Source organism: Vulpes vulpes, chromosome 4 (genome assembly GCF_048418805.1).
Source record: "Vulpes vulpes isolate BD-2025 chromosome 4, VulVul3, whole genome shotgun sequence".
NCBI classification, from domain to species: domain Eukaryota; kingdom Metazoa; phylum Chordata; class Mammalia; order Carnivora; family Canidae; genus Vulpes; species Vulpes vulpes.
This window is the reverse complement of record NC_132783.1, coordinates 102512984-102537726: the sequence shown is the minus strand read 5'-3', so window position 1 is coordinate 102537726 and position 24743 is coordinate 102512984. Positions and strand designations below refer to the sequence as shown.

At 40.3% G+C, this 24743-nt stretch overlaps 1 protein-coding gene across 50 annotated transcripts in view; it reads left to right on the top strand.

Annotated features, from left to right (window-relative positions):
- The window catches only part of TENM2 (teneurin transmembrane protein 2), a 3534961-nt gene that overhangs the window by 3246759 nt on the left and 263459 nt on the right, over positions 1 to 24743 (top strand). For all 50 annotated transcript variants that reach the window (XM_072756643.1, XM_072756655.1, XM_072756648.1 and 47 more), the window contains one exon: positions 19225 to 19463. In XM_072756643.1, the coding sequence (XP_072612744.1) occupies positions 19225 to 19463 (239 nt within the window). The remainder of the gene's footprint in view (positions 1 to 19224; positions 19464 to 24743) is intronic.

The window sequence follows — 24743 nt, the reverse complement described above, 5'->3', positions numbered from 1 at the left end:
GCCTTCTTTAGTGAGATCTTTGTGGGAACTCAATTATAGCCTGTGGGCTATATTCTCATGGCTCAGGAGCCTAACAGAAAAAGGCTATCTTCTTCCTGATGTTTCAACAACACCACCTTCATTAAGTTTCATTGAACTCAACGAGGGTCACATACCCACAATGGCCCGAATCACCAAAGCCTAGAGAAGAGATAATGTTGATTGACTAGACCTGGATCATGCACCCATGTAGAACATCATAGCAGGTAGAGTGGCATGGTCATAATTGAGCACCATAGTTTTAAGAGACCATAAGACGGAGGCTTACCTGCAACAACAACAACAACAAAAAAAAAAAAAAAAAAAAGGAAAAGAAAAAGAAAAAGAATAAGAAAAAGAAAAGAAAAAAGAAAATCAAATCAAATCAAATTCAATGCTAGTTTTGCCTTAGCCTAGCTACCTTTTCTCATTGCCCAGATGATAGTGACTTTCTCCTCTGGGCTCACACAATTCTGGCCAAGATGGAGGATGGGAGGATTTTAGGGCATCAGGTTATCTCACTTGCCTGGGCACAGAAGGGGGTTTACAGCTGATTCTAATATGAAGTAGAAAGAATAGTTCCACTGACTAATTTCCATCCCCTTCTGATTCATTGCCCTCTCTGGTTCACTTCTCAAACATCCCATGACTTTACCTTTGAGTTCACTGTGGCCACTTAATGCATTTTAACTTTTATTAGTCTCCTGATGTCTCTTTGAAGCTATCATCTTCTTTCCTGCAAAACTGCTTGGATTCCACATTTTCTAATTAAAACATGCTCATTTATTGTCTTACTAACCAGTGCTCTTTACGAGGGCTCATGATGAGCAAGTTAACTCAGAACAACTTGATGCATTTTCCATCTCCTGAAAATGGCTCAGGATGCAGTTTTACCTTTATAAAGTTGAATTACTTTGGACAATTTTTGGTTTTGCTTTTTTAATAAAACCATGAACGGAAAACATTCAAACTCTGGTTTTCAGAAATGCATTTTATCCTCTTCATGGTGAAAATTTTAGGTAGAACATTTTGTAGGGGTCAGCCAGCTCCATAATGGACCACACCTTAGGTAACAATTGAATAGTTCTACATTTAATTAGACAAAAAATTTTGTCCTAAAATACAACACGTCCTCATGTCAATAATTATGCCCATCACTATTTACACTCCTGTGATTTAATCTGGCATTACTAGAAGTACACAAACTTAGTGTAGTAGGGGAAAAAGTAGCACACGTACATTTAAACCCACCTAGAATTTCATAATAACGATGTAACTGGAAGACAGGTTGTAAGGACACAGTCCGCATGTGTCTAGGTGTACTTTGTCTTCTTAGTCTTCACCATTGTTGGCCTCATCTAGAAATAGGGAAGCAGTGAGGAACCTCATGTCCTGCCTCTCTAATCAGGTCCACAGTACCATTCAGTTTGGAAAAGAGGAATTGTAGAATTTGCTACAAAGCTAAAGTGAAAGCCTATTTCAGGCAGACAGGAAGAGTCAGAAAGGGAAAGACAGAGACAAAAGGACCTGGTGTTGAAAATATAGAAATAAATGCATGCTGTCCTCTGGGAAGTTGGTCCCTTGATTCTGTCCACTACACCAGAAGACAGACCAAGAGAAGGAATCAAGGTAACCATGATTTAGGCTGGCTTGATCATTTAAGAGAAGTAGGAATCATTTGGCAGCACAGAGGCAGAATTTTCAAGCTGGAATCCATGTTAAGGTTACCAAGTATAATCCAATATCTATTTTATGGATGAGGTGAGTGAGACCCAGATGACTCATCAAGGCCTCCCACTCTGAATGTCCAAGTGGTGCTATAAAGTAAGCCTCTGGTTGAGCATACTTTGCCGTGCATTGCTGTTCCCGGCATGATTAGAGGATTTTGTTGCCTCTTCATCTTGCCAAGAATCTTTTCTCCATTTCCTTCCATGAAGGAATTGTCAAGAATTTAAGACAAAGATTAGAGCACATATTGCAATAGATTTGGTCTTTCCACTCCTTTATTATAAAATGTATAATATGTTCTCTTGATAAAAATATTCAACAACTTGGAAGATAGAAAATGAGAAATAATGTTCCCCTGCCCTTCCACTTCTATTTTCAAGGATATCTCTTTCGAAGTTTTATTATTGTAGGCTTCCCAAAATGTTTGTGGATGTCTGAGCATATTTTTTTAAGTTTAATATAAATGGGACCGTGTTATACATACCATTTGGCAACTTTCTTTTTCAACTTCATGAAATATGATGGAAATCACTTCAGGTAATTTCATGTGGACCTGCCTCATTCTTGTTTTAAAGTCTGTGTAATATTCCAGGATGTCGTAATTTGTTTAACCAATCTCTTCTTTATGGACACTTAGATCACTTTCACATTTTTGCTATTACAAACAAAACTGTAATGAAGAGTCTTGTGTATATACCTTCCTTTGCATACTTATATGATTATATTCAAGAGTCAAATTCCTGGAAGTGAAATTGCTAGATCAAAGAATATGTATAATGTGCATTTTAAATTTTGATAGATTGTGCCAAATTATGTTCATCTCAATTCAAATGCTTCAGTTTCTCTTTATTCCTCCTTCTTTAATGGGCTGAATTTTCTTTTATGGGCTTAAAATAAGAGCCCTGAAGTTTATGGTATTGGATTTTAAACATAGAATTGAAAGAATTTTCTTTTTCAAGGAATAATGTACTAAGGAATACTAGAATACTCTAGAAACTCAGCCCCCCCTTTCTAATGTGCCAGATGTAGTATGAGGAAGTGGTATAGCTGTGGGGAAAATCTGACTCACTCACTCCCCTTGATTCTAGCTGTAGGGCCCAACTTTTTATTCCCAAATTGTGCCTCAACGTGGCCTACATGATTCAAGATACCTAACCTTTGCTGCCTTTTGTTTTCTCATTTATAATTTGGCAATGTTTAAATTTGCCTCTCCTCCCTCTCTACTTTGCCTCTATCCACCTAACGGGGATATTATAAGAATATCTAAGATGACTGAGTCAAGTTTCTGAGTCCCCAAGAGAAATGCCTAGTACAGCAGTATTATTGTTCTAACTATTATAGGAGAGCATTTATGATCAAGGGCTTGAAAATCCAGCAAGGAAGACAGCCCTTTTTGTGAAAGAAGTATGTGAGGCTTCTGTCAATAAGAGGCCCTCAGGCCAAACTTATATAGTTTTTTTATCTGCAACTCCAATTTTATGCTAAATAAGGATTTTTGTATTTCCCACCTCCCGCTGGTAATCCCATTACCAGCTCTGTTCATAAGACTTCAGCTTAATTCAGCCAACATTTACAAAGGTTCTATTAGAAGCTGACCACCAGGGAAGGTGCTGAGGTTAAAAGTGAAAAAGACGTGGCCCTCAACCCCTAACTGTTACAGTCTTGTGGAGTAAAGACAGCTACAGAGATAATTTATATTAATATAAAACACTACAATGTGGATATAAGGGTGATATGGGAACACAGGGTGGTGAGGGATATCCACCTACCCAGTCAGGGAAACCCAGCTGGCAGGAATGGGGTCTGGTTCCCATTTTGAAGGAAAAGTATTCCCTGTCAAAAGGGAACTCCAGGAAGAGGAAAGGGACTAAGACCAGAAAAGCAAGAGTGTACAAGCATTCTGATCAACTGGGCTGGAACTCAGGAAACAATGCTAGGAAGGTCTTGTGGCTCGTGTTAGTGCCACCTTCTGGGCCCAGCAAAGCACCTGATGGTATATTCTATGTGGGACAGGGAGCCTGCAAAAGTGTGTTATGGTCACATTTGTAGTGAGAAGTAGGAAAAGCCTCAGCTGACATACCAGAAAGACAAGAAATAAAAGTTCACAGAAGCTCACCAAAGGATCTCATGTTGGGGAAAGGAAAGGAGAAGGGAAGCAAGGAAGAGGGGTTGGACAAGAAGGAAAGATACATCCTCTGAGGAGGCAGGTTATGGGATTCATTGATAGCTCTCTCCAGAACAGTAAAAGCCAGCATTTATTAAGGGTCTCCTAAGTGGTACGTATGTGCTGAGCCCATTTAACACATGCAATATCACTATGCAGTATTTTCCATTATTTTCACTTAAGGAAACCGAGTTCAACACATCGTTTTCCGAAGGCTGCCCAGCTTACCAGGCTGTGAACCCCACTTCCTGCCCACGGTTTACCAGTTCACCACTGCGCTGTTCAGTCTCCTAGACCAGGCAGGTGCTGCACCAGCCTCCCCCTGACCTTGACCTTCTTCTTCCTTCCCTTTTTGGCCCCTGCCCTCTTCATCCACGGCTCTTCTCCTTCCCCCTGCCCTCACAGAAATCCAGACCCTGATTGGCTTCTCCTGAAACCACTTAACCTCTTATCAAGCAAAACCTAAGAGCCAGAAAGGACCCCAGTTCAAGTCCAAGCCTCTGAGATGTCTGCAAAGACAGCCTCCCCTGACAAGACTCCCCTTTAGTTTTGTTTAATTCTGACGCTTGCAAAGAAAATGCCTGGAGGCGGGCACCTGGCTTTTAGTCGAACATGCCACCTACCTGTCAGGCAGCTTTCAATTTACCATGCCTCAGCATGTCCAACCGCATCTTCGTCAAGACTTCCAAGATGGCAGTGACAAGCTTTTCGGGTACTTAAGGCAAACATGCATGACAGTTTTCCTTGACACTTGCATTTTTAAAAAGCCTTGCCTGGGGCCCTAGGAAACCCAGCATTTAGGAAACCAGGAGCCTTTCAAGAAGCCAAGCTTTAAGAACCTGCTTCCCTGGGATTTGTTTTGTGACAGGGACACTGCAGGACCTGCTTGAGAGTATATTAAACACCATGGCAATATTTATGCGTTGATGCTAAATGATGGTTGCCTTTTTTAATGGCATTTTTCGACGACTGAAATGTATGGATCTGTTCAGTGCATTGTCAGTGGGTATGTGGCTGGCCTACAAACACACTTAAATGGCACACTTCTGCAAAGCATTAATTTCTAAGTGTCCAACAGATATATGTAGGCAGGCAGACATGTCACAGGGGTTGCTATAAAGCTTAATTAATATCCCTGAAGAGCTCTTATATCATTTCAAGAAGAGTGCTAAATAAGAAGAAAACATTGTACCTATGCATATTGCACATAGAAAGAAATGCGGGTGAATACACTGATAGGTCTTTGTATACTTGCTCATGTCTCAGAGGGTCTGATGTAAATTCAAATGGGAAAAGAAATTGTGTGAAAGATAATCATCTTTTATTTGAGTGTTAAAAAAAAAAAAAGCCACAGAGCCCCAAACTTAAACGCTAGAAATCCCTACACACTATTGATGTGGAAGCAAATCTCTAGTACACAAAAAATGAGTAGTAGTTTTCTTTCTTCTTCTCTTGTTTTCCTTTTCCTCTGCTAATCCCTATGTCTAGGATTGCTTGGGTGGCACAGTCGGTTTAGCATCTGGCTCTTGATTTCAGCTCAGGTCATGATCTCAGGGTATTGAGATCAAGCCCCACATCAAGCTCACATGCTGGACATTGAGCCTACTTAAGATTCTCTCTCCCTCTCAAGAATTATTCTTAGCTATGCAGGAATTTCGATAAGTCAGTTTTGTTTTTCTTTCTAAGCCTTGAAGAAATCCCATAACATAGTTTAGCTGCTGCTTTTTATTTTTATGTTGTAATATAACTTCCTTTCTTCCCTCCTGTCTTCCCCTTTCCCTCTTTTCCTTTTCTTCTTCCTTCCCTCCTGCCTTCCTCATCAAGGGATTAGGTCTTAAGAACCTACAAAAATCTAGGAAATAACCATTATTGGTGGTTGGTTGGTTTGCTTTTAATTTATTTCTGGGCCATAGTGTACTCATTCAGAAATAGAGGGAATGTATTAGAAATTTCTTTCTCAAAGATGTACCTCATGGGGGTACCGGTTTTACTGGTTTTAAGACTGGGAAAGTGGATGGCTATAAAACTAACATGACCAAATAAGCAGAACGATAAATGTTATATGTAGAGTATCAGGATATTTAAGATATTAAAGACTTGTGAAGATCCTGTAGTAATCCCCTAAATTTTCTTTGCTCTGGGATTTCCCAAATATCATGAAATGCTTTCTTTACCTGAAGCTAGTAATATATAAATACACTCAATGATCCAAAGAAGATACTTTGAGGGCTTATATTTCAGATCCTCTTTGATCTCCTGACAGAAGGAGGAAATGTAGGATTTCTTCAAACCCTTGCTAGAGAAGGACTATCTGAATTTGCCTTTTAAGATAAAACATAATTTCTCTCTAAGCGCCAAAATTTTAGAAATTCATCCATGCTCAGATTCATTCATCAGGTTCTACAATATTTGGACCTGGTGAGCAAGTACTATTTATAATACAGTATTCAGAATATATACTAACAATAAAAACTTTTTAATAAAAATGTCATGGGTAGATCCCTTTCCTAATAAGTCCTAGTAGTTTTCCACTAAAAACTCTTTCCTAAAATGAGAGTCTGTTGACTTGGCATGTTAAACATTTTGTAAGATATGAAGTTTTATTACTCTTTCTGTGACTACTGCTACTTAGCCCTTTGATGATGCTTTTTGTTCCTGTAATGTCAAAGTTTTCAAAAACAAACTCCTAACATGGGTAGGATGAAAGAATACTGGCAGTATGTTTAGGGCCAACCAGAATTAGACCTTGCTGAGGAGTTCAAGGTTGATCATTTTCTGTATTGAGAAAACAGTTAAAGGTTCCCCTAAAAGTCTAACATAAAATTACCCTATGACCCAGCAATTCTCCTACGTATATCCTCCCCAAAATTGAAAACAGGTGCTCAGATATTGTTACACAGATGTGCAAAGCAGCACTATTCACAATTACCAAAAGATCAAAATAACCCAAATGCCCCCCAGTCTATGAATGGATAAACAAAATGTCGTGTATGTATATTTGTATATACCCCCCCACACACACACACACAAATACTGGAATAGCATTCAGCCTTAAAAAGGAATGAAATGCTGATAAATGCTACAATGCAGATGAATTTGAAAACATTATGGGAATTGAGAGAAGCCAAGCACAAAGGTCACATATTTTATGATTCCATATATATGAAATATCCATAATATGAGAATCCATAGGGACAGCAATCAGATTAGTGGTTACCAGGAGCTAGGAGTAGAAGAACAGGGATATGGGAATTACTGCTTAATGGGTACCGGGTTTTCTTTTGGAGTGCTGAAAATGTTTTGGAACAAAATAGAGGTGGTGGTGATACAGTATTGTACATGTACTGAATGCCATTTAAAATGGTTAATTTGGGGCAGCCTGGGTGGCTCAGTGGTTTAGCGCCACCTTTGGCCCAGGGCATGATTCTGGAGTCCTGAGATCAAGCCCCACATCGGGCTCCCTGCATGGAGCCTGCTTCTCCCTCTGCCTGTGTCTCTGCCTCTCTCTCTCTTTCTCTCTCTGTCTCTCATGAATAAATAAATAAAATCTTTTTAAAAATAAATAAATAAAATGGTTAATTTTATGTTATGTGAATTTCACCCCAATAGGATTTTTTTTCATTAATTAAGTAATTAATTAATTAAAGGAAAACAACTAGAGGATCAACGTATCCCCCTTGGTATGAAAAGTCTACTCAATGGAGAGGCGATAAGATAGGCTCCATCTCCTGCCCTGATCTTTTCCAAGAAAAATGTTAAGAAGAAATGTCTGTTTCTAAAACATGCTTTGGAATGGTTAACTTTGAAGGCGCTATGCAAAATACCAGTACATGTGATTTGGTTAATACTGATAAATGAATCCAAGGGCGCAGTGTGTTACCATCTGGAATTATCAACCTGATCCCCATTCAACATCAGACTTTCCTGAAATTGTGGAAGCACCAAAGATAAGGAAATAAGGACAGGTATATCAGACAGGAGTCCTTTGTTATAGAGGTAGCAAGGGAGGGAGGGTGGAGAAAGATAAATGGATTCTTCTCTGGGTGGAGGAGGGTGTACACAAGATTTTTCAGAGATGAAACTATTCTCATATTCTTATAAAAGTGATTTGGAAGAGAAAATGCACCATGAAATCTTTTTGTTTGCAGAGATACCAAACTTATGAAGATAAACTGCTCTGTAGGTAGGCAGAGAAGTGACAGATAAGGAGCAAGTACATTTACCCCCAAAAATCCTTCTAGGCTTGTAGGAAGATTATCTCTGAGCTTCTGGTTACAAACCAGAAACTGGCCCTGAGATTAGTGTAAACTAATGCCTGAACATATATGTCCACTGGGTTGCTGAGGAAAGAGGAAGGGAGGGCTACAAAATGCACAGCATCACTAAGTAGAATCCTAGAAATTAATCAAAAGTGTATTATCACTATTTTTGAAAACCATCATGAGTTCTCAATGGAAATAATCCGTGTGATTAAAGCTAACATGCCTCAGGAATGACAGAAAAGTTGAAGAGAATTCCAACTTAAAAGATCAGGGAAAAGGAAAGGCTCTCATTAAAATGTGCCAAAAAGCCTCCTCAGATTAGGAAGATGCAGGTTTCTCAAAGGATTTAAAATAACCATGTGTAGGCATAATGAAAACATGGTCTTGTTTACCAAAATCTTGAAACCCAGAGTGACAGGGCATCCCTTGCAAAGGACACTGCAGGATAAATAAATAGATGTGTTGGATCTGAGAGCAGATAGAAACATTTTCAAAATCTAGATTGGCTCATTCTTTTATTCACTTACTAAAAATTCATTGAGAACCAAACACGTGCCAGGCATGTTTCCAGGGCCTGGGGATACAGTGGTAAGGAAGACTAAATCCAAGCTCTCAAGGAAAACGCATGCCATTGAGGGAAGCAGGTAGGAAGCAAGGAAAGAGCTACACAAAGGGTAAATGCGGAGCAGGTGAGAAGGCAGGGTCTTTATACTAATGCCATCACTCCACCTCCCACAAGCGCCAGTCAGTGGAGATGGTCAGTCCCAAGCTGCAACCTTGGCCAAAGTAGGGTAATGAAATAAAAAGCTGATCAAGGAAGCCTTTCTAAGAAAATGAGCTTTGAAGCGGAGATTGAAAGGTCTCAGAAGGAGGAGTCACGCAGAGATCTGAGTTAAGGACTTTCCAGAGGGAGACAATGTGAATACCCTGAGATGCAGAGAAGCTTCGCAACTTTGAGGGACAACAAAATAGTATGGTGAAAGCCTCTGGCACCATGTGATACATATTCCGTGCTCAATAAATATTGGTTGACTCGTGACTTCATATTTTATTGTTTTAAATATTTTATTTATTTATTTATTCCTGAGAGACAGAGAGAGAGAGAGAGAGAGAGAGAGGCAGAGACACAGAGAGAGGAAGAAGCAGGCTCCATGCAGGGAGCCCGAGGTGAGACTCGATCCCGGGACTCAGGATCATGCCCTGGGCCGAAGGTGGGTGCTAAACCGCTGAGCCACTCAGGGATCCCATGACTTCATATTTTAGATTTTGAATTGTGCCAAAGGAAAAGGAGGAACATGGTACCTGCATGTGTTAGACACCGCCTGTGGATCAGTCTCTGTGCCTGCAGATTGTATTCATTATCTCTTTCAGCCCTTCCAGCAGTTCTGTAATGCAGATACTGTTATCTACCCATTTTTTGGAGGAGGCACCCGTGGCTCAGGGAGATTAATCAGCTTTCCCAATATAATACAGTTCCTGGTAGAGTTGTGATTTGAGTTCAGCTATGCCTGACTCGAAAGCCTGTAAATTTCCACTGTTCCTTCATTGCTGTGTTCCTTCAGCAGATACTTGTGAGCACCTACTATGAACAGAGAAAGATATCAGGAAGCAAAAGATAGAGGACCTGCCTTTGAGAAGCTTGTAATATGACTGGAGAGACAAGGCAAATAGACAGGACAAATGTAGTAGCATGAAGCAGAATATGATAAAGGGACATGCCCTAAGGTTTCTTCCAGCTCGAAAATTCTTTGACTCTCTGAATGGTACAGGCAATAAACTCGATGGGAGAAATCATTCTGCTCGTTGATTGTGTCTGATGGCGGGCATTCTTTCTTCATCTACCTCTGGCTGCCGGTGAACACAAATGCAAGTCTATTTGAAATGGCTGTCTCTACACTCCCATATTATAGTGTATGGTGAATTCAAGGTCAAGTTTGAAGTCAAAGTCAGAAGTCTTTGTTTTTTTCCTCTACTATATCAAGACTTTTACCAATTAACTTGAAAAAAGTCAACAAGTTAACAACTCCAGGGGAAAAAAAAGACTCCTCATTTCATCCCAAAGACTCTGAAATGGATTTGCTCACAAAACACCAGGTTTCTTTAGTGACCTCCAGAGACCTTGCCTGTCACACTGAGTAGTATATCATTTCATGGGGGGAAAAAAAAAGAAGTTTTACCATGAAAAATGCTATGTTATATCACAGTGTGACACTATTTAAATATCAAGAGTCGAAGCTTCTATTTAAAAAACGGAAGGCAATAAATTGAGTTGCTAATTATTCCAGCTGTGAGTATTTTTGGTATGACTGCAAATTTTGAAGAGGGCAAAATAGAGGATTTTCCTGTTGTTCATGGCATATGCAAATGTAGTGATGGTCCCCTATGATCTAAAAAGTTCAGGGATCAGAAACCTTGAAAGCCTATTTTTCATTGCATCAAAATTGGTTTGAGTCTAAGCTTAGGGAATCGTGAAATGAAATGGGCTTTTAATTATACTAATTGGGTTACTGGCTTCTTTTTCAAACTTGGGAAGTAGCAGTTTTTAAAAAACATTTTTAGAGTTTTATGTTAAAGGCAACAGTTCCCTTCTCAACCCAAGCATAAATTCCCAACTGGAAGAAGAGAATATATATATTAGTAGTAATTTCAATTCCTTCTCTTCCTAATAAAACTGTTTTGGAGGGGTTGGAATGCCTGCAATGTTCCATTCACTGTGCTAATTAGAATGGATCATGCATTCAACAAATATTTTAAATGAGCTGGGCACTGTGCTAGGTCGAGGAGATCTAGTAAAGACCAAGACATACATGATTCCTGCCTTCAAGCGATTAATAGCTACATTTATTGAACATTCACTGGACATCAAGCTTGATGTTAAGCATCTCACATAAATAAAGTTACCCAATCCCCCTAAACAAGTCCATGAAGATACTAACATTCTCTCACTTTACAGATGAGGCCACCTAGTGAGGATAAGTAAATTACCCAGTGTCACACGGTAATAATAGGAACCGGGACCCAAATACTGGTTGTCCAAGTCCAGAATCCATAGGCTTAGTACTGCATTCTTGGTATGATCCTATTGGTTTCAAAAATAATAATAATAAATGAATGTTTATATGTAGGGAAAAAATCTGACTCTAGACATCAAATGTTTACTAGTCTTTCTCTTGAGTATGGAATTTTGCTTTTTTAAAATTTATGACTTGATTTTTTATTTATTTTTTATTTTTTTATTTTTTATTTTATTTATGATAGTCATAGAGAGAGAGAGAGAGAGAGAGGCAGAGACACAGGCGGAGGGAGAAGCAGGCTCCATGCACCGGGAGCCTGATGTGGGATTCGATCCCGGGTCTCCAGGATCGCGCCCTGGGCCAAAGGCAGGCGCCAAACCGCTGCGCCACCCAGGGATCCCGACTTGATTTTTTATAATGTTACATTTTATATTTGCAAATAGGAAAATAAATACAGAACACTTAAAAATAACTTAGTTTTGCTATTCAGGAAGTGACTGAACAGTACAATATTCAATATCAATCTTTCTCATGATCTCTCATGCTTTTTCCATCCATCCTGTATTATTCTCTCTCTCTCTCTCTCTCTCTCTCTCTCTCTCTCTCTCTTTCTCTCCATGCCCCATGTCTGTCTGTGTCTCTCTTAGGAGCCCACCCATAGAGTTTTCCTTCTACTATCAACATTCCTTCTAGGACTGGAGAGTGTAATAATGATGCCAGAAAGGGTGGTGGTTATTTAACCTCTCTCCAGCTAAATGTTTTATTATAACTCCTGAAAACCTAATTACAGTAACTTTACATGCTACAGTACCCTTTATGGGCTGCCTCTTTATTAAACTTACTCCTTTAGAGACAATAAACCTGATGCTTCAAAGGGCAGAACCAGGACCAGTAAAATGTGATGAAATCTCCCATTTTCCAGTGCACACCTGATCTCCCTCACTGATCACCCTATCCCCACTCCAGGTGCATTTCTGCTTCTATCCTTTCTCTGGCTTTTTATCAAATTTCAGCAACTGCATGTATGATATTAAAAATCTTTTAGGGATTAATGGGCTGTGTATCAATATTTTCATCCACTATTCTGAATACCTGTGAGTTTATTTACTGGGGAGGTCAATTTTCTCAGTAGAACAACAGTCAACACCTGGTTTCTCTGATAACCAGAGCTGCCTTTTTGCACACGGCACTGTGTTAAAACCATTCAATAGTTTTGCTTGATTTCAAGGAGAATTTTTCCTGCAGCTGACTTCATGAGCAAGAGAGAACTCATCTGCCCTGCCAGTCACTAGTTGTGGTGGTTGGCTGAATGGTGGGAGGAAATAGTGGGAGACAGATTGAGAGGAGAACAGAGAGGGGTAGGGGTGGGGACCAAAACTTGACCTTTGGAGTTGAGGCAGTGCAGTTATTTGTGTAATACATTTCTTTTCAAAGCCCTCCTGGGATTTCCCCCTTGGAATAAACGCAAACCATTAGAAAATGGGGAAACTGCCTTTTAGGATCCCACTGGTTGCAACCTGAGAAATGGTACTTGGCGTTAAGGGATTTTCTATATTTGTTTCTTTCTTTGGCAGGATTGGAGGTTAATGAGTGAGTTTACTTGTGATTGACTCAGAAAAAAAGGACAAGAAATCTTTTGTTTGGGTCTCATGTGGTTTAACCAGCTACCACTTCTCAATGCTTCCACTCTAGATTAGTCAGACTCTTTCTGTATCATAAGAATATAATAAAAATTCACAGTATTTTGCATTGATGGGGTCATTCTTATACGGATGCTATGCATGAGTTTCTTGTTTGTTAGACTTCTTTTCAAAATTTTCCATGGTTGTTTAATCAGAGAAAATGTATGCCCTTAATTTTCTAAGCCAATTTGAAGCAAAATCCTGGTTTGCCAAGATTCTGCCTAAAATACATGTCTTTGCTATCATGTAAAATGCATGGGAGAATGGTTGTTAGCTACCCTCTCTCTCTCTCTCTCTCTCTCTCTCTCTCTCAGTTTTTATTAGATGGTTTTGATTTCACATGAAGAAAAGTGACATTTACCAAAAAGATAGCTGCAGGTGAAGTGATGATCACTGTATTCTTAAGAATTCACTAGGATCTAGGGTCCAGAGCTGAGGACACAGCTCTGTCCTTCCTTGGCCTTACTATTTAATCCCATGGCCGTTCAGAGCTCTCCTGTGCCAGGAAGGATTCTGGGTGCTAGGACTAAAGCCCACATGGCTAGAAAGGGAAAGAAGCATGCAAGCTCTTCTTTTATTTTTTTGTAAGGCATCAAGGACTGGTTTTCTCTATCCCTTTGAGTGTTAGCAAACTCCAAGGACAGCACTTTGGGGGCCCCTCATTTGCCTTTTCTTTCTGAGGCACAAGTGGCCAATTCTGAGAGCAATTGAGTTGTGCTTGAAAAATGTCAAGTGCATTTGGAAACTACACATTTTTGCTGACGCCTGGAGTCCTGAGCTGAGCTACTTCCATGACCGACCGCTGGGAAGAAGTTCAGTTGGGGCATCACAAATGATTCATCAGAGCATACTGAGCAGGCCCCTGAGGGGGAAAAGCTGTCTTAATAGCTAGTTCAGGGAGAAATCCCCTAAGCCTTCATGGTCCTCCCAGTGACCATCTGGCCAGACCATTACCTTGTGGGTCTTGCTTCATTTTATTTATCTTTTTTTTTCCCCCTGCAGCATGTGACAGCAGTCCTTGGGTGAATCAAAGCTTGCATTTTTTTCAACTTGTGATAATGAAAATTTTCAAATGTACAGAAAAGTTGGAGGAATAGTACAAAGTAAGAATAAGCACCTGGTTTCAACAATTGCTATTATTTTGCCACTTTGCTTTACCTATAAAGAGATCTAGAGATACTTCTGCTGAGTCATTTGAATGTACGTTTTAGACTTCTTGACACTTTACCCCTAAAGGCATCAGCATTCAAAACTCTCATTTAGAAAGATGCATCTAGGGCAGCCCAGGTGGCTCAGCAGTTTAGCGCTGCCTTCAGCCCAGGGCATGATCCTGGAGACCCGGGATCGAGTCCCACATCAGGCTCCCTGCATGGAGCCTGCTTCTCCCTCTGCCTTTATCCCTGCCCCTCTCTCTCTCTCTGTGTCTCTCATGAATAAATAAACAATCTTTAAAAAGAAAAGAAAGAAGAAAAAAAGAAAGAGAGAGAGAGAGAGAGAGAAAGAAAGAAAGAGAAAGAAAGATGCATCTACTAAACATCTAGTGTGTTCTCTAGAACATAGAAAGCTTCTTAACCAATAAATGCCCCAGACCCTAGCCCTGAGTCTGAATGGAGGCCAGCAAGTTCTACTTTTCTAATAGAGCACTAAAGTGATCACAAAGCAGGCATTTATGGGACACTTCTTTGGAACTTCTTTTTTTTTTTTTAATTATTTATTTGCTGAATTTAACCTTCTGAAGATTTGCAATACCAGGGTGTAGCTGTGTTGTAGAGAAATGGGAGTCTACATATCTTTGGTACTATGGTTTAATCATTTTAAACATCAGAAACTAGAAAAAAAGGAATATGATAACCAAATGAATTTCATTTAGCTATGATCATAACAGACACCATGATACCAAAGGGAGGACTGAGAACTATAGTCTGCTAGGGTTAATGCAGTGCTGAAAAGTACATAGTGTTTGATTTTCCTGTGGAAGGATCTGGCCTTGTATGTATAAATATAAACATCTGCCTGTATGCACATACACAAACTTGCAAATCTGGCAAACAGAAGTCAACAGGGCAGAAGGAATCTTAATTTTAAAATTAAAATGTTTGCAGTGCTGTCCTATTAACATTCATTGTTTAGCCTTAGGAAGCTGTAGGTCATTCATTTAACAAAGATTTGCTGAGTACCCACTATGTGCCAGCCTCTCTTCTAAATGTCAGGGTACAGTGTTGAACACATGAGACAAAATACCTTTTTGCTTTAAATGTCATAGAAGTTCAGATCTAATGATGGAGATAGACAATAAATAATACACAAATACATATATAATTTAGAAAAATAAAGCAGTTATAGCAGAATGGAAAATGACAGAGAAAGAAGAGGGCAGAGGGCAGGGAAGATCTCCCTGGGAAAGTGACACTAGAGCAGAGTAGTGAGTGATGTGGAAAAACAAGCTGTGCAGGTATTTCCAGGCAGAAGGAACAGCACGCATAAAGGCCCTTAGGTGAAAATGTGTTGGATGTGATATGATGAGGAATATCAAAAGGACAGGTTAACTGGTAGAGTGAGAGAGGCTAAAGCGGTAGAAAGTACAGTTGGAAAGGTGACCAAAAGGCAGATCATGGCAGGGCATTTTAGGCCATGGGAAGGACTTTTGATTTTATTTTATGTGTTATTGGAAACAGTGATTGATGGATGGATGGATGGATTGATTGACTGACTGGGGAGGGGATAGGAGAATACTGACATGTGACATAATCTGACTTCTTTTTAGAAAAATGTGGAAGATAGACTGAGTTGTCAGGAGACAATTTTAGGATCTCAGGAAGGAATCCCATACAAAAAATAACAATTATATCCTTCTATTATTTCTTACAAATGAGTGCATTAAAACTAACATTAAAACAATTTAAACTTCTTAATCTTCATCTTATGATCTCTCAGATGTTGCCAAAACATTGTTTCCAATTTACTGATTCTATCCACAAATATAACTAATGTTCAGGTGCCAGGCACTGGGGGATACACATGATAGATGATAGATAGATAGATAGATAGATAGATAGATAGATAGATAGATCCAAGTATATAATAGATTCTTGAGTGGCAAAGTGATAGAGGATGGGGATAGGAGGGTAGGGAAAACCTGGGTCCTGGTTTCCCAAGTAGATAGTTGAAAAGTGAGTTGCTGGGGTAGGATGGGTGGGGAAGCATGGGAGCAGTCATTCCAGGAAGCATTGCACATCATTCACAAAGGCTTGGTAGTATAAACAACCCAGTTAAGGAAAGATGCATCTTTTGGCATGGCTGAAGCACAGAGTTCAGGGAGCTGGGATCACAAGGTTAGAGACAATGGTAAAAAAGTTGGGTAGTCATTGTAAAGAGTCTGGTCCCATATTGAGATCTGGGTTTCTTCTTACAGGCGTTGGAGGTTCAGCCAGGATTATAAGCCAGAGCAGAAGGACATTTGTGTTTTGGGAAGAACATTAGCAGGAACATTGAAAGGGGAAGGGTTGGTGGGACAGGTTTTCAGAAACAAAATTGATAGGATTCCTTCACCCATTATATGGGAGGAGGTGAGGGGAAAGTAGGAGGTGAAAAATGGCTAGTTTCTTAGGCACAAAGGAATAACAGGAATGCGGGAGGAATATGTGCGGGGAGGGGAAGGAAAAGACTGTGCTTGGCTATAGCTTGTTCAACACAGCCATGAAATGGAGAAAGAGAGATGCCCAGTACACAACTGGAATGGGAGTCTAGACGTCAGGGAAGAAGCATGTTGGAAATGGAGACCCAGACACTTGAGTCATATGATGCCTGGAGCCATGGGAAAGGAGTGAGATCTCTGGGGCAGAGAGGTGAAAACTGGAGCCCTTGTATTTCTAAATATTTATCAATGATGGCTTGCAATGTCTTTATATTTCTTGGTTTTAATTTGATATCCTATTTTCACCACCCACTCTTGGAAAATTATTCAAGAAATACATTTGAGCTTGTTCTAAATCAAATTCCGACATTTTCCCATCACCCTGGCTTTCTGGTGTGCATATGTTCTAGCTTAATTATAAGGCAGTGGACAATTATTTAGTGATTTGGAAAACTCTTCAGGTGTTTGTTTGACATTTGTCAGGCTTTAAATTAAAACTCATGTTTCAGGCTCCTTATGTTGTTCTGAGAATTAATAATAAAAGCTACTTATAATGCACTGAGCACTTACTATGAGACACACTTTTAGTTAAGTGCCTTTCCTACCTGATCTTGTGTAATCCACACAACAACCTATGCTATGACATGAGGCACCTGTGCCATCATTTACCCATTTTACAGATGAGGAGATGGAGGCTTTTAAGAACAGCATTAGGTAACTTGTGTAAGCTTACTTGTCTAGGAATGGTACTGCTAAGATCCAGTCCAGGTGACTGTTGCTCCAAAATGCTGCTTCTTTTTTTTTTTAATTTTTATTTATTTATGATAGTCACAGAGAGAGAGAGAGGCAGAGACACAGGCAGAGGGAGAAGCAGGCTCCATGCACCAGGAGCCCGACGTAGGACTCGATCCCGGGTCTCCAGGATCGCGCCCTGGGCCAAAGGCAGGCGCTAAACCGCTGCGCCACCCAGGGATCCCTAAAATGCTGCTTCTAAGCACTGATTCTACTTCCATCTCTTCCAAAAGACACTTTTAATCCAGAGCATTAAAAGAGTGCTATTGGATAGGAAATACAAAGGCTTATTTATGGAATCCAACCTCTTGCCTTTATTCAGATCATCAAACATACTTATAGTTTGTGTTAATGTTAGCTATATTAAATAACTTACTAATCAGATACCCATTTTCTGACATGACTGTCGGTCATATCAGGTTTGTTTGATCTTTGTCAAGGATTAAAATACTTTCAAGATTTTGTCCAGAAACAGCCAAGATACAAATATTTATAATAATAGTGATCTTGCTTCAGAATCCCACCAGGATAGCCTGCTCTGTCCCTTACGCAGGAGCAGTGTGATGTAGTAGGTCCAACTGAAGCATCTAAAGTCAGGCAGACTAGAGTTTCAGCCCTAATGACCTTGTTTGCTAACTTCGTAAAACTGTAGTAATAATATAGGGTTGATATGAGGTTTGGATGCAAGTAAAACATTTAGCATCATAACTGACACAGAATATGTGGTCAAGTATAGTTGTACCCACTGAAGACTTGAAGAGAAAATGAAATACCTGTATAACATTTTGGAATCTTAGAATCTTAAATTCACAAAAAATGAGGGAACGCCATTCATTCATTCATTCACTCACTCACTCATTCACTCATCCATTCATTCACTAAAGTCTCCCTTGCATGCTGAACTTTGAGCTGGATACTGGGAACATAAAAATGAACAAGGTATAAAAAAAGACACAGTCCCCAGCCTCCAGCTGCTCAAACTCTAGACACTACTTAATCCATGCTTTAAAGTCCACTATATAAAATAAAAATAAAAAATAAAGCCCACTATATATTTCCTGGAAGATAATTCATCATTTTAAACAAGGAATGGCAAGTCACATTTGAAGTCTTATAAATGGGCACACATAAGAGAAAAATCTGTCAGAGAACTTATGGTCCTTGAAGTGTCCTTGGAGTGACACCCTGACCCTGAGGAAGGGTTATATTAGGTGTCAACAGTAGACCCCATGACCCTACAGTCACACTGTAGCCCTAGAGACCAAGAGCACTTTAATTGGCAGGCAAAGATGTTCTCAAAGAGAAAACATAATCACACTAGCTAGAGGGGCAGTCTCAGGATAGGAAGCAAGATAGAGGGGGAGAAACAGCCCAGGAAGAAAGTTCAGGAGAGACAGTTGAGGGTGACACTTAAGAGCACAGACTTCAGCATGAGATGCAGCTCAGAGTTCACATCCTTGGACAATTGCTTGACTTGTCCAAGCCTGATTTCTCATATCTTAAAGGTATGGATTTTTTTAAATATTTAGTTCATAAGTAGTTGTGACGGTATATATCTAATGCCTTTAAATGTTAGGTTCCAATATGTGACACCGCTTTTTGTCATTGTTGTCGTCATCATCATCATCATCATCATCATCAACATCATCATCATCTCCAAGTGTCAAATAGCAATCTAGTTACCATATTTGCTTTAAATGCTTTCAGAATTATTGTGGAAGATAAAATCTAGACCTACATGGGAACACATAAATGATGTGAGTTTATGGAATTAATTTATATCGCCATCAAACATAATCTTTGCCCTTTTGTCCATGACAAGGTAAAACAGTTTACTAGAACTAAATAAAGCAGAGTGAAAGAAAAGACGCCTGGATGTTCCCCAGGAGCCACCCATGTCCTTGCTGACTCTCTCCCTTTTCCTTGCCAGGCACTTTCTCTTTAAGACCTCCTCGGGGAGCACACCTCTGTTTAGCAGCTCTTCTCCGGGATATCCTTTGACCTCAGGAACCGTTTACACGCCACCACCCCGCCTGCTGCCCCGGAATACCTTCTCCAGGAAGGCCTTCAAGCTGAAGAAGCCCTCTAAATACTGCAGCTGGAAATGTGCCGCCCTGTCTGCCATCGCCGCAGCCCTCCTCTTGGCAATTCTGCTGGCATATTTCATTGGTAAGTCAGGGCAGCCTGCTCCAGGAACCCTGGCCGTGAGGAGGTGGGGCAGAGGTCGTGGCCTTGTGAGTGGAGAAGGCTTCTCTTGTCTGTACAGTTTGCTTGTTGGCTCCTGAAAGCTCTGAACAATGAGTGAGGGATGGGAGTACTTTTTCTCTCCTGAAATGTATTTAAATCTGATGAGCTTCTTTCTCAAGATTCTAAATAGTGTTTATCAGATGTGTAAGTCAGCATCCCTACTGGATTCTTTCTTGGAGATGAGCTGAGAATTGTTGTTTCTGCAAACCCATCCCTCATTCCCAAAGTAGTCTTCGAGTCTCTTGTGTCACTGGATTTTAACCCGTCTGAACTCTAAAATTCTTGCAACATGGGTTAACTCCAGCCAAAAACTGAATAGAAGAATAGGGACCAGCATGTCTGAGAACATCTTGATTCAAAGCTAGCATCTAGCTAAGTAGCTAGCTTATTTCCAGAGGTGGGGAACAGAAATAGAATTGAGAGATCAGAGCATCCAGCCAGATCTTTGTATGGAATCAAGTCACTCAGATACAGTGGATCTGGCCTATAACCTCTCCTGTGCTTCTGAACCTTTAGTCTCAAATTGAATTGCACCATATTCATGAATCAGGTTCATCTTTCATGCCAACTTGTGTGTTTAGGAACTCAGGATATACCTTAGCGTAGCAGATTGGTAAAGTTGCTGGGGTATTTTTCTTCCTGTGCTAGGGATGTTGGTTTGCAAACATGGGGTGTAGCCCTGTAACCTCAGCAAGCAGCATGTGCCAAGAGCTCAGGGGCAGGGCACCACATGCATGTGAGCATCCTGGGCTGGACACAAAGCCTGCTCACAGCTCCTGGCCCCAACAAAGAGCCCCGGTGCTATGGCTCTGTTAACTGAGTTTGCCAGTGGCAGATCTCCTGGCCCAGGCAGAGGCCACAGCGGTGTTTGCTAAAGTTTATTTGAAACACTTGATGGTTCTGGCTTGGTTTCAGGGCAGCTATGACAGGCCTCCCCAGTTTGGCTGTGCCATGTTGCAAAGCAAACCTATAAAACATCAGCAGATAGGAGCCGACTCCAAAATTCTTCTCAACACTTATGCTGAGAAAAAAAAAAAAAAAAAAGGAAACCCTGATCATTCTGACTTTGTCCCTTTTCCCTTGGCAATGGGGCTTACACACTTCCTTCATCCTCAGGCAGCCAGCCTGGTGCCTGCCAGAGAAGGAATTGGTCCAGGACTTCCCAGACCTTTCTACCCAAGCTTGCCTAATGTCAAGGGAAGGTAGCCATGCAGTCTCACTGATCTGGGGCTCTGCCCAAGGCCATCACAAGCCAAAACCTGATGTGAAGTTTTCACTGTCTCCCATGAGATCACTATGCTCACCTTAATATAGAAAAATCAGTTTTTACATTCTTTACCAGTCAGTCACATCTCATATCTCCTAGGAATACCTTCCAAACATGAGAAAAGTGACTGTCTGGGGAAAGGTACCACATTCATCTGGAACTTTGCAAAAGCCATGGTGCTATAAGCCACAGCCCCACATGGGGACTGAGGTCTGATATCCATGTGCCCCTAATTTAAAGTCATGTCTCCTTCTCACTTGCTCTAGTTGAAGGATGGAGTAATGGAATGACTTGCGGGGGAGGGGGAAGGGTGTCTATTGCACACTCAATGGCTTGAGTAGAATCTTTTGTGTCGTTCAAGGCAGTTTTGTGTACTTCCCCAGGTAAACTGTTCAAGGAGGCTTGGTAAAAGCAAATTGAATTGCCTTTGGGGTCTTTGCATGATTTGACTTTGTGTCAGAAACTTCAAAAAGGGTCCATGAGCTCACTTTTCAGGTTTAATGTTCTGCTGAGCTGGTGGGAGCCCAGATACAGAAATTGAGGCACTGCTCACCTCTGCCAATACCGTCCCCAGTGTACCTCCTGCTCTACTTGCCAGAGAGAGATAGATGGCTACTGCCTGATGTATTGAGCTTGATAGTTAAAATATAATAGCTTTCTGTAGGGTGATTATATAAATGGGATACCATATAGTGAGAGTTTAATGTTTTAATTGAGTGTGTAACTTGTAAATGATGAATTAGGAAACATATTTATCCTCAGTCTGGAGGCTACTAGAAGCTGGACCTGAGCATCTTAGGATAGTTTATTAGATTATAATCCATCATTTTCTATTATGTATGCTTTAGGTAAGATTATTCTTTAAACCTGGCGTATTAAAGCATAGTTTATGACTCAAAATGAGTGATGGTAGGGGCCAGCTTCCCCAGCAGTCGTGGTGGTGAGCGTGGAGCCATAGGGCTTCTCTCCAGAGGTGATGGCAGGTCTGCAAGCACCAGGAGAGGTCGTGGTCTTGAGTGCTGATCTTGACCCAATGATCCCTTTCTCCTTTGCCTTGACAAAGTTGTTTTCCTTCTGGGTTTTGGTTTCCTAAGTTAAATCCGGAAGCATGATGGTTATTTACGTGCAGAAACTCCAAAGTATGGTAAGGATTAATTAATGTGTATAAATCACTTTGAAGATGAAAAGCAGTATATTATTAATTATGGAGCTGCAGGGGCATAAACAGTGCATTATAAATACAGAGAAAAGTGCTGTTGGGAGCAACGAGTGATTGTGCCCACTGAGAAAACAAGCCATCAGGGAAGGATAGAAGGGCAACAACAAAATCAAAGCCCTCCTGTTAAGGAGATTGGAATTTTTAAGACTTGAGCCTTCTTCTGGTTCATACATGACTCCATGTTCCACTAGAACATGACAAGTCTTGAAACTAAAGCATCAGCCCCAAGATATTTATGGATAGGCACTGGGCTCAGGCCTACCAGGAGCTGTGGCAAATAGGTCAAAATATTTCCTTGCATGTTCAAACTCATGAGGAAAAGACTCAAGAAATGAGCGATATGGAATAGTTCAGCCCCATGACAAGTTCTTCCTTACATACAGCTTGTAGATGAGTGTAAAAGCAGAATGAGGTCAAGCCTTGTGTATGTTGGAACATGTGGGCCTTTACCAACTCTGGAAAGATCCTCTAGTTCCTCCTGACACAACTGGGGTCAAAAATCTTTTATTCTGTACTCTTCCATCAGATTCTTCCAGTGTACATAATATCCTGGAATAAATTTCTCTGAAAAGCTGCATAAACCACTGGGGAACCATTTTGTGCATCACTCAGCCCCTGGCCTGAACGGTTCCTAGAGGGTACTGACTGTGCAATGCAAGAGACTTTCCCTCTCAGGAAGTTGTCTTACATCCTGGGGCAGCTCAACTGCTTTCATTGCCTGCAACACCAGAAATCCCCCTAGATCCCTCGGTTTCTGGATCATGTAACCAATATAGAGTTTCTCACCTGTTTTATGCCAACTCTGCTGTGTTTTCATCCTCATAGTATACATAACAATAACTGATTGGCCAACTTCCATTTGCTTAGAACTGTAAACTTTTTTACATCTTTAAAGCATCTTTATGTAATTATTAAATTTGAACCATATCCCCGGCCCCCACCAAATACTCTAGCAGAAAATAAAATCGGCATGTTGCAATCATTTCACAGAGTTGATGCTGAAGTGCAGTGTCTGCAATCATGCGGCTGGTTAGTTGCAAGGGTAAGACTAGGTCCTTGGTCTCCTGATTACTCTCCTGATTATTTCCAAATACTGCATGAGACTGAAATGATGCCTTTTGTAGCATCAACTCCCTGTATCTGATTTTGTCCTTATTAACAAGGGAGAATAATTAGTTCCTTTCCTTCCCAAACCATCTTCTGATGATTCCTGCAGTGGAGAGAAACCATATCTGTTCCTCAGTCTTCTAACCTGTCCTTATGTTTCTGTTTTCCCAAACATCTTCTGTTATAGAGGTCAGCAAATATTTTCCGTAAGGAGCCAAATAGTAAATGTTTTTGGTACTGTCGGCCATACAGTCTCTGTCACAATTGCTCTACTCCACTGTACACACAGAAGCAGCCATACACACAGCTATACATAGCTATGTTCCAGGAGACTTTAATTATGGACACTGAAATTTGAATTTTATGTACTTTTCATCTGTCATGAAATATTTTTCTTTTGATTTTTTTTAAAAACTATTTAAAATTCAAAACTATTCCTTACCTCATATGCTGTTAAAAGCATACAAACAGGTGGCAGACTGGATTTGGCCCTCAGGCCACGGTTTGCCAACCCCTCTTTGATTATATTACTGTTCTTTTCCTAAAAATACCTTTTCAGAGTTTCTCCATTTTTACAGGAAAAAAAATGCTTTCAAACTGGCTAAGAGTCCAACTATATGTCCATTGTAAATGGACCAGGTGATTATTTTCTGATGCTGCAATCCCACTTCGTAATGAATTATATACCTGACTTTCTGATCCAAACCAAAAGGTATAAAAAGCAAGCCATTTTTCTCTTTAAAAACTTCCCAAAGATAAAAATGTCCATCCTAATAGAATGCTTGAAACAGCGCTTCAAAAAAAAAAAAAAGAAGAAGAAAGAAAGAAACTGCACTTTAACTCTTGGGTTGTGAGGAATTGCCTAAAAACTTTGCCACATACTCTCATGGCTTCAATCTTCTGTTACCCTGGGTTCCTCTGCAAAATCACTCCCTGTTTTTAAAGGTGCCCCAGCCCCCCATACCTTCTTTGTTGAGGTTTTCCAACAGGTTGTAACAGGGCAGGTTCACTGAATGACATCACTGCTTTCTTGTCCTAGGTTAAGATTGGATAGATCCAGTTTCCTTAAAAGGCACCAAAGTTCTTAAACAGGCTACCCCATCAAGGAAGAAAGATGCTTGTGATGCATGACTTTGTTGTTGAAATCCAGATAATCCTAGAAATTCTAAGATGAGAGTCAACACAATGGTTCACCGCGACACAGGACTCAGACTATCACCCCCGAGTTAAAGACAGTATGTAACGTACGCTGAGTTTCTGTCAAAAGCTCTTCTTGTGGTTGGAAAGGGAGGTGGAGGGAAAGATAAGAGCATTTATGTCATCCTAAATTAGTTTTTAGCTCTTCAGATCTCTGCCAAACTAAAATACATATATATATTAGAAAGTCACCTTGTCTTTTTTCACTACAGTAATTCCTGCCAAATATGAAATACTATGTTTTAAGTAAGCTGCTCAACGCTCTGTCTTCTGCCACTCTCACTTTGATCTGGGAAGAACGCGGGCCATCAACATGTCAGGATGTTAAAAGTGTGGTAATTTGGGGTGCTTTCAGTTTCTTTTGAAAACAATGAGAGATTATTTTCTATGGAAACTAAAAGCCTACAATGTG